The sequence below is a fragment of the Egretta garzetta genome, unplaced genomic scaffold (assembly GCF_000687185.1).
Source record: "Egretta garzetta isolate BGI_Z169 unplaced genomic scaffold, ASM68718v1 scaffold53, whole genome shotgun sequence".
In the NCBI taxonomy this organism is placed as follows: Eukaryota; Metazoa; Chordata; class Aves; order Pelecaniformes; family Ardeidae; genus Egretta; species Egretta garzetta.
The window spans coordinates 1,949,579-1,960,197 of NW_009259312.1; the positions used below are offsets into that span (position 1 = coordinate 1,949,579).

Consider the following 10,619-nt stretch of genomic DNA (forward strand, 5'->3'; position numbering starts at 1 on the left):
AAAATCAGCAGAAACGCACATTACTGAGGCAAAGTCCTCAAACATTCCCGATGATGCTCAGGGGCAGGACATCGTCCCCTCGCAGAGAGCAAGGGAAGGGGACGACATTCTGAATCAGTATTTTCACAATCACAGATGTGAAATCCAGCTGAAGCGGTCAAAGCATCCTTGGCACCCATCGGCACACCACGGCGGAGGGATGCAATGCCCGCAGCCGCGCGGCTGCTGTTGTAATAAAAGCATTTGGCAATTTCCTTGAAAGAAATGCTGATGCGTCATTCAACTTCAAAGTACTCTTTTACAACAGACCACACTGGGCACGTTAACTAACACAACCCCGGCCGTTCGCTCTCTGCCCGTCTGCTGGCCGATACATCGATGTGCCGCTAGCAGATGCGAGGCCAACCGCTGCACTGAAGCGCAAGTTTGTCGAAGAACTAAACGGGCGTAACGCAGCTATACACGACGGGGCAGAAATCCCCACGCAGCAATGGCCCAGCCCAAGCCCCTCTCTGTGCCCAGCCCAGCCCCTCACTCTCCCCTGGGCAGCATTTGGAAAATTCTGGCCCTCGCGTCACCTCCGACAAAGCTAAGCCACAGTTTTGCTCCCCATTGTCGCCTTCCTGCCTCACATAAATCCATCATTAGCCTTTCTGCTTGTGTTATTTCTCACAATCCCTCTTTATCTCTCCTCTAACCTTCGGGCTGTCCTTTGTCTCCTGCCACTTTCCACTTCCTTCCCGCTGCCCTGGTGAGAATCGCTGCGAAACTCCCGGCTGTTGTCTACCCAGCGCCCTCTCTCTTGCTCCATCTCTCAGACACTTTGCCAAAATTAATCCTACCTGCCTTCCTCGCCTCTGGCAAGCGCTCCAGCCTGAGGATTAATTTCCACTTGACAGAAAGCTCTACCCAAAAATGATACAAAGAAATCTGGTTTTAGAAGTATCTTATGGCTCGTTGTGTTTCTGCAGGCACATCTCACTCTCTGCCACATGCATTTATTGCCACCCTTCACTGTCTTCCCTCCCCTGAACCCCACTGCTGGTAGTGGACGCTCCAGTCCCGCTTGCACCATCGCGGGCAGAGCTTCATAAGCGATTCTTTCCCTTGCTGCCGAAGAAGGCAGCGCACCTTTTCCCCATGAAGGCCTCGCAGGTCTGACAGAAGCAACAGCTGGTTTTGTCACGGGTCTTCACAGCAGATCTGTTGAGGGTGAAAATGCCACCAGGACAAGGCTATTTTTCAGAGTAGGACCAGATTTACAAGCCCCGAGTTCTTCATCTCCAGCCTGATGACTGGTTCTGCAGAAACAGAAACTGCGCTCCAAGTGTCCCCTGCGGCCTCGTGCCCTGCCTCTGCTCCTGCCCTCCCCAACACACCGCACAGACGGGGTGTTCGTGCTATGGCTGGCTCGCAAGCTGGCCATCACGCCTTGCTCTTCTGCATGAAGCCACGCGGCCAAATAACTCCCAGGAACAAGGAAATTCAATGCCTCAGCGCAACCTGTCAGTTAATAAACTAGAAACCCACATTCATCTTATCAATAATACAAAAATGAACAGGATTCCTAAAGAATAAGTTCAATTAAAAAAAAAAAAACAAACCCAAAACCGCAACAAACACAAGAGACAACACAGTGCTATCAGTACAGCTCTCCTCTCTAACAGCCGTAGTCAAACCCCTGCAGCCAAATCCGGCGACCTCAACATAAAAACCTTTCCAGCGCCTATGTGCATGCAAAGGATGTTTTGTATCAAAAGGGAAGTACAGGCACGAAGAGGGAAGAACTTCCTTTGTTTCAGCAAAGGAAATGCCATTGTACCCCAGAAATATGGGGCTAATGCTGAGCTCTTCTCTCTGCGTGCCACCCCCCACCCTCCGACTCGGGTCCGTAATAGTACTACTCATAGTAATTGCCCCTGCCAGATGTGACCCTCAGCAAAGGAAGGGAGTGTTTAAAGCGGAGGCTCGAATTGACACGCTGGCTTGTTTCCTTTAGCTTTGTTTACGCTGAGGTCTCGGCTACAGGTGTGAAGCTGGCAGAGAAAAAAACCCAAAAAGATAACTCATAAGAGGACAGGATTTCCAGTCTGCAGGAAATAAACAGCTTCTTAAAGTGTGGTTTCAGTCTGAATCAGACAAACTGACTCTTTTCAGAACTGCACATTCAGAGAAATTATCATTCAGAAAAACTCAGACACACAGGATCTTCTCCTTGAAATGATCCTCCCGACGCTGCACAGGACACCCCTGCCACTTCCACGGTGCGGGGACAGCCAGGCACAGCAGCTCATGCCACGTCCGTGGCTCCAGAGCCAGCCCTCTGCCCATACATCCCAGCAGCTTCAGGACCCAAATCCCAGCTCTACAACAGAGAGCTCAGAAAGCCCGAGGCTCAAGCCAGGCTCTCTGCTGTAGCGGCGGGAGGCAACTCCCCACTTCGAGCTCCTTGGTTCCCCCACTTCGAGCTCCATGGCAGAGCACCGGAGCCCAATGCCAGCGTGCTGGCCTTCCCCAGGACTGCTCTCTGCAACAGCTCCCCAGCACTCGCTCCAGAGTCAGAGAGCATCCCTGCAAACACGGCTTTCCTTGGCACCAAAACATAACCCAAGAGAGTTATTTCGCTGGAAGTTTTCTCACTTGCAGTGAAAACTCTCTCACAAGTGCCAGAGGTGCCCCATCGGGCCGAGGCAGGCTCTAACGCTCAGACATCAGCACCTTTCGCCCAGAATAAGAATTCTTTAGAAAGTTCGCCATGACTTCTGTTTTTTACATCAGCTAGAGATTTTAGACACCTCTTTAGCATTTCTTCAGGACACAACCTTTAGCCGGGAGCAGCCAAGTAACACAGAAGCCCATGAAATCTGCTTGTAACTCCCAGCTTCCCCCTCTACTTCCAGACGCATTCTGGAGCGCTCGAAAAGGAAGGCTAATCTTTTCGTCTAATGTTTTCAGAAATCATTTTGTCCTCTTTCGGCTGCACCAGAACCAGAAGATTACCAGCTGTTAAATGCTGATTACAGGAGAGTCAACGGGTGGCAATGGCCAGCGTGGTATTAAGCCCAACATTCATCCATGAGTAGGGTCTCTTGGCTGCCGCTTGAATTCATTACCATTTACAGCATCATTCTGGAAGTGATTTATTGTTACCAATGATTTTTATGAAGCCTTAGAGTACAAAAAAAAAATAATCTTGATTTATTAGGCCAGCCACTAACTTTAAAGTTGTCCCATTCCCAATTACAGCATAGTTTAGTACTGTGGGTGGCTTTGCTGGACTGTCGGGAACAAGATTACACATTAAAATAACTGCCTAGGATGGTACACAGCCTGGGTACGTCTTCATGCTAGCTCAGCGGCAGCCCCGTGATGCCACGAGTACTATTTGATGAACACAGAAAAGTAGAGAATACTTTCATCAGGTCACACCTTGGAAAATACTAGTACAACTTAGCTCAGCTGCTGCAAAAATTCTTTGGGTCGCAAGGGAAAGATTTAAGTTTCAGGCCATGGATACCCAGCTACTTGCATTCCAATTTAGTTAAAAGACGCTGAAAGAGATGAACCACCAACCCCTCCCCGCTTCATAGCTGCGGCATTTCTGCGACCCATCCCAGCAGTGCTTGGAAATCACAGTGAGATGTCTTTGTTTTCAGGGGGTTGTTGGATCAGGCTCTGAATATTTCTCATGCTTTCTCCTATTTGAACGAAAGAAAATTCCACTTCATTCCAAACATGTTAAGGTTGGGCCAGAAAGTCATATTTAAATCTGAATCTGTCTTCAGATTTGCACTTTGCTGCTGCATTAGGATTGAGAGACGGGTTTACCACCTCGAGTAACCTGGGAATACAAGAAATTCAGACAAACAAACCAGAAAAGCCATTTCTTGTACAAGACTCAGTAGCACATACAGCAGGTTTCAGCTCTTTAAAAATTAAATAACTTTTTTTCAGTTCCTGGCAGCCGTGCTAGTTCAGTTTCACAGGATATCCAAAATGAGACCGAACAGCTTCCTTCCCAAAGGATTCCTGAGCAGGCGGGCAAGCTGGAAAAAGTGCCTCTCGCTACTGTAATCACAGCCAGGATGTCCACCTCATTTCCCAGGGTAAAACTTAAAATATAGGTCTCCCACAAAACTTGCATGAGTCCGAATGCCGCTCACTGGGACCAATTGCACAAACGAGCCCGCCCGAGGAAAGCGTGCCACGACACACCACGCAGGGAGCACGGGGAGCCCCCTTCTCGCGGGACTGATAACCTCCTGCGCTGCGGGACCCGTGACTTCACAGCGTTGTTCCAGCGCGGTGCTTCAGAGTCTCTCAAGTAAGAACGGTGCTGCTGGAAGTTTCCCACTTCCCGTCAGCCCCGCACACATCCCTGCTATTCCTGATGACAGCCGCACAAACACTTTCACGGAGGAGAGTTGCATTTTCTTCAAGGATGGTATTTTGCACTTCTGGCTTTTGGACTCCCAGTTTCAGCACCAACTGAATCCCCAATTGCGATTTTGTGCAGAAATACACAAGTCACACAGATCATTCTCTCCCTGGGGCAGAGCCATTGCTATCACACCGCCTCCCCACAAGGGTTTTTCCTACTCCGATTTTCTTTTCTTTCCTATGTCAATGGGTATTTCACTTTGACTGCATCCAAATACCAACCCAGTATCTGCACACCATGGTCATACCCATGCACAAAGGCTTGCTGGCAATTTTGCAAAATTAAGAGCAAGATGATTTATTGAAATACACTGAACACATACATTTTATATTACTATTGTATATTACCACATTCAAAGCGGCAACCATTTTAAACGCTTTGCAAGGAACAGTAGCTATATGTTACTAGGTCATCAGATCCCAATGGGGTTTATGAAAACCATAATGAATTTCAGCCCAACATCTGTCTGCTCTCTGAAACAGATGCAATTATGGGGAAAAAAAAAAAAATAACTGCTGCCTCTTCGCAGGCAGATTTCTCCATAAAAAAAAACCCAAATACAAAGAAAACCAACACAGCACTGTTTAATCGCTACCACATTAAATTTATCAGTCAAAATATCATGTGGCGCAGGCCTTTTTTGTGAAAGCAAGAAAAGTTGTGGTAACTTTTCTGGCAGACAGGCAGAGGGGTTTTTTTGCGTTTTTTTTGACTTTTAGAAAATCTTGCAGGCATGGTTTGGGTTTTGCCAACCAAATGCTAACCTTGGATGACTCAGACCGCAGTTCCCTTTTATCCAAACCACTGAAGTTTGGTGGTTAGCCAAGTAGGAACTGGTATCTGAATCACCGTTGGTTTGGAGGAATTGCCAGATAAAAGTCTTGGGTGCAGGGTTTTGGGGGCAGGGTGGTTGTTGGGTTTTTTTCTTGCCCTCTTCCCCAAAGGAAAGAAAAAAAAATAAAAATCAATAACTTGGAAAGTGGGAACACCTTTTAATGTACTTAAAAAAAAAAAATCAACTCTATCCTATTTTTTTAACCTTTTCATTGCCATGTGTCAGTCTGGGTACATTCTCAGTAAATTAAACAGATTTTTTAAGTCGTGTTGCAAGCCTAACCTGTGCCTCAGAAAATTACACAATTTCAACCTTGTCTCCAGCTACACAAAAGCCTACCTCATTGCTCAAGTCCCACTTACATATCTGCAAGTTCCCAGGCCCCCTGCTTCTCCTTTTCTTAGAGGAGGAAAAAAAAAGGCAAAAGAGGAACTGTAATTTATGAGCCCCCATCCAGCCCTCTGGAACAAAACCTGCCCCCTGTGACCTATTAAACATCTTCAGGGAAGCCTCCTCTAGTCTCGCTCCAATTTCTATTTAGTTCCAAGTTGCTTTTCATCTCGGTAGTTTGTCAACTTTGAACATTTCAAACACACTTGGATATCCCAGCACAGTGCCTGAGCCTTTTAAATCCTCCTCCTTTTCCTCAGGGGAAGTGTATCCTGTCTTTGGGATGTTGCCTCATTTTGTGTGTGTGTGTGTGTGTACGCGTGTGACAGCTGGATGGGAAAAGCAAGGGGAAACTCATTTGAGCCTCGAGCAACGGAGTCCTCTTCCAACACTAACTCATGAATAAGTCTATGCCTTTTCCTGTAGATCCTTGCCAGCCCTATCTAAACATTCTCTATCTTTGTATATTAATAACCAGCACATAACTTCCAGCCAAGTTTCAGTTATGTCTGTAACACCACGCTCAGCCTGGTAACAGCTCACGGGGCTCTCCTGAGGGTCCGTCGGTATCCTTGCCGCACCTTACCGCCCATCTGGGAGAGCGGCGGGCAGGCGCGCTCGCCTTGATCTTGCTGCTGCGCAGCACAGCTGTCAGCTGAGACTGTAAACATTTTAAAAATTAAATTTGACAGGTTGTTTAGTGGCTTGGGAAAAATGGGAAGCCTCTGCACAGCTGCCATTCACCAATATTTAGTCATGGAAGTTTTGTGGGTAAGGAATGTGTTTGTGCAGGTCCGAGACTGGGTGTATTCACTGCTTTTATTGATAACCTGGGAACAAATGCCAGACAATCACTGCTTAGCTCACAGAGGGCACATAGAGGCAGCACGGCAAGTGGCATGGGGCTGCACAACACAGCACATGTGGTGCTGTAACCTAAACCCATTTAAACAATATTCTTCTTAATAGCAGCTTGTGCCAGGTTATGCGCAAGCCCAGCTTGCGCGTGGTGGGGCAGAAGGTCTGTGGCATGGACCCTCCTCCCAGGGCTGGCCTAGGTCACCCAGCACAGCCTGGACACTGCTCAGAGCACTGGAACCCGGAGGCATCCACAAACCGTGTCAAAGAGAGCAGATCTGGGGGACCAGCTTGGTGCGACACCAGGGCAAAAGGGCTGATGGGGTCACGGCTGCATAAGCAGAGAAGATAGATGAGGGAAGGGCCTTTACCTCCCGTACGGCTTTGCTGAGATGGATGCTGGAACAGCAGCTCCAGTGTCGTTCTAATAACATGCAGAGCAGAAATGAAGGCTTGGATTCAGTGCAAGGAAGCGGCACAAAAATTAGCCGAGGACACAACGGCTTACCATGGCCACCTTGAATAGCTAAAGCTCTTACCGTATTAAAAAGAGAAATGACTTTATATTTTCTCCTAAGGAGAAAATAGCGGGCATTTTAATCACAAAAGGCATAACGAGAGCCAGTAGCTGAAGCAGGAACCAGACAATAAAAAAACCAGAACCAAAACCCAACAAAGTAGAAAGAAAGGCGCCACATGTTAACAAACCTGTTGGTTTCCATTCCTCATGGGTCTCTCACTTTCTGCTTCCTAGGGTAAGTGCAAGAGTGCTCAGACCTCCCCAAATTAGAGCTGCTTTCAGCAGCCTCTCAGACTGTCTCTCTTGTCCAAAGTAAGTGGTGAACAAGATGTCCTGACCCTAGTAGCTCCTGTGCGACCCAGGAAATCCGTCCCCTCTGGAGGGCTGCCTGGCTGCTTTACAGCAGCCAAGCCGCAGCCAAGCCCAGAACTGGCACCCTAGAGCGAGCTTGGGCTTAGCCTTCCAGCAGGGAGGACTGGGGATTTAAACCAGCTTCCCTTTTCACAGCAGCTTAAGCTCTTTAAGGAGTTTAGCTCCATAAACCAATTAAGCATCTTGAGCTCTCATACCTTCTCTGAACAGTTTGCACATTTACATTGCTTTAAAGGGTGAAAGCTGATTTCATCTCGCTGAGACCTGAGCATCTTACGAGGTCACGGGGTGAGCAATCCCAAGTTGGCGAGTCTGGAATCCTCTGCAGACCAAATCTGGGGTGCTGCACTCCCATGGCCTCGTTTCTGCAAGCAAATTCTTACAGGTTTGGAAAAAGCCAACTTCACCTTTAATTCTTTGGTTTCCAGAAGCCCCAAGTCCAGGTTATAAAGTAATAGATGGCCTATGAGCTCATAAACTTTACATGCTAAGCATGGGAGTAAACCAGCTATTACCCACATTTAGACATCCACTGTGGTAGGGCAGGCAGATGTAACTGGGGTGTCACCCTCGCCAGCCCCATCTGCCCTTCCTGTCCTTTGCCCTTGGATTAGTTGACACTAAAAGGAGAACACCAATACAGGCATTTGATATTTGAATATGAAAGCTTACAACCAAGTCTCTGAAGCACTGTTTGGGGCTTTTTTGTTTTGGTAAATAGACAAAGCAGCAATATCTTGAAAGCCAGAAAACCACATCATGAAGTTTTATGTGAATCTATCACCAGCTTCCTTTGTTTCCTATAGGACATGTCCCACATAGATAGATGTATTTATATATCATGGAATGTTTTGGGTTGGAAGGGACCCCTAGAGGTCATCTAGTCCAACCCACCTGCAGGGAGCAGGGACACCGCTAACCAGATCAGGTTGCTCAGAGCCCCATCCAACCTGGCCTTGAATGCTTCCAGGGATGGGGCCTCCACTGCCTCTCTGGGCAACTAGTTTAAAACCATTACCCCTTGTCCTGTCACAGCTGGCCCTACTAAAAAGATTTTCCCCATCTTTCCTATAGGCCCCCTTTAGGTATTGAAAGGCCACAATCAGGTCTCCCCGCAGCCTTCTCTTCTCCAGGCTGAACAAGCCCAACTCCCTCAGCCTGTCAAGTATATAGTATCCAATATAAACTATGCAGATTTGCATTATAGAGAGATAAGTAAAATTACTGCATATCTCCTAAGTGCTGCAATTTTCATAGACAGTCTTTTTAAGTCAGTTAAGAACCATACATCATTATGTTGTGTTAAAATACATTTTGTAACTCCTGCACAGGAAAAGCAATACGCTGCAGTAACACTGCAATTCTGTAAACAGTGTGGATTAACAGTCAGTGACCACTGAATCTTCTCCATGATTAAAAATCCCCACCAGCTTCCCAATCTGCTTTTGCCAGTAAACTCTGTGTCACTTTATAGCAATAAAAATACAGTTTGCCCACTTACTTGCAGTCAGGCACGTGCTTATACCTAAAAAGGAGCATTTACACAAGCATTATTGCAAAGGGCAGACCCGCTCCATTGCTCTGGGGCTATCACTGCTTGCGTACAAGGTCACCATCTCTGTTTCTTCTAGAACAGTGACAAATCATCCCAGAAAACACCCCTTCCATCAGCTCTACCTGCTCAGCACCCAGATAGCACCCGCTGCCTTAGGCTCACCCGAAGAGGACGTGGTACCAAGGCACAGCCCCCAGACCCTGAGACAGATCTAGAAGCACTGAGTCTTGTGTGAGCTTGCCAAGATAAGCCCTCTCCCAGCAAGGCACTTTGTGCAATTCATCACCTGAACCCAATTCATCAACAGATCCACCTGTAGCTCTAACGATGAAACTTCCCGGCCTAACCCCCCCCAAACCAGGAGGCATCGCAGCAGTTCCTCCCTCCCTGCAAACACCAGCACTTCCTACAAACACAGATGGTGTTTCAAAAACTTTCCTCGCCTTTGATTCAAAATTCCCCAAGGCCACACAGCTCCTGCTAAAGCATTTCCAGCATAACGGTACCTACCAGCTCAGACCATGCACCCCTCGTCACGTGGTCAGCAGCATTCGCCCGGTGCCTTGAGCCCCAGGAGTGGGAAGACACAACCACCGGCCCAAAGCTGAACTCCTCCATCAGGCAGGGACCCAGCAATCACAGCTGGCAGAGAAGGTGAACACAAGTGTGGCTGGTTTGCACAGATTTTATATTCTGCCTCTTTGGTAAAATTTTTATAGGGGCCCCTTCCTTGTAGAGACAAAGTGGGGGTGTTGTTGTACAACTTGGGGACCTACAGCAATTGCAGCTCTTGCTTGCAGTTTGCAATGCACCCGGTCTGCTGCAGCACAACAGGAGTCACGGCCTCGCGCAGCAACGCCCTGCACTGTGGTCCGTCACACTTCCTCCACAGCTTTCCACTCCATTAGCTGTAGGGTACCCCAGCTGTAACTCGGGGGACAGCCCTTGCCAGACAGTTTCTCTTCCTCCGTGCGAGCATGCAGCTCCTGCACCCTGCCTGCCCTGTGCAGGAGGCTTGTGCTCACCCGGAGCGACCGGCGCAGGAGCACAGCCCGCGGTGCTCCCAGCCTGCGGCCGTGCTGTGCCCTGCACGTGCTCTTGCGTGGCACCAGTGCCCGTGGGGAGCTGGGCACCCCGTACCTTGGCAGAGCTGGCCCTACGCCACGGACTGTCCACCTTGCTCCTCCGCCCTCAGGCCACCACCACAGCTTGTGTGGCCCTGTGTGTGGGGGGGGGTCCCCTGCCCAGCCCTGGCCGGGGCCCCCTCCCTCACCCGCTCGCTGTCCGGAGCAGAGCGCTGGCAGGCAGCCCGCACCAATACGACCCACACGGGGGTAAATCCCTGCAGAGACAGGGTGTCAGGCAGCCGTGGGAGGGGGTGACAAGTTGCCCCATGGCTTTACTTTGAGGGTGACAGAGCATTGGCACAGGCTGCCCAGGGGGGCTGTGGAGTCTCCGTCTCTGGAGATATTCAAAGCCCGCCTGGACGATGTCCTATGTAACATGCTCTAGGAGAACCTGCTTGAGCAGGGGGGTTGGACTGGGTGATCTCCCAAGGTCCCTTCCAACCCTTGCCAGTCTGTGATGCTGTGATTTAGCCAGCCCAGCACTGTTCCCCCGTGGCTGTGACCATGGCTGTGCCGAGCCC

General features: G+C 49.0%; 1 protein-coding gene across 3 annotated transcripts in view; it reads right to left on the minus strand.

The window, feature by feature from the left end:
• NRK (Nik related kinase) overlaps window positions 1-9,721 on the minus strand; it is a 124,958-nt gene extending 115,237 nt beyond the window's left edge. For 2 of the 3 annotated variants that reach the window (XM_035891972.1, XM_035891973.1), the window contains exon 1: window positions 9,482-9,721. In XM_035891972.1, the coding sequence (XP_035747865.1) occupies window positions 9,482-9,589 (108 nt within the window). In that variant the 5' untranslated portion in view covers window positions 9,590-9,721. The remainder of the gene's footprint in view (window positions 1-9,481) is intronic. The other variant, XM_035891971.1, reaches the window with a different exon arrangement.
• Window positions 9,722-10,619: the final 898 nt, after the last annotated feature.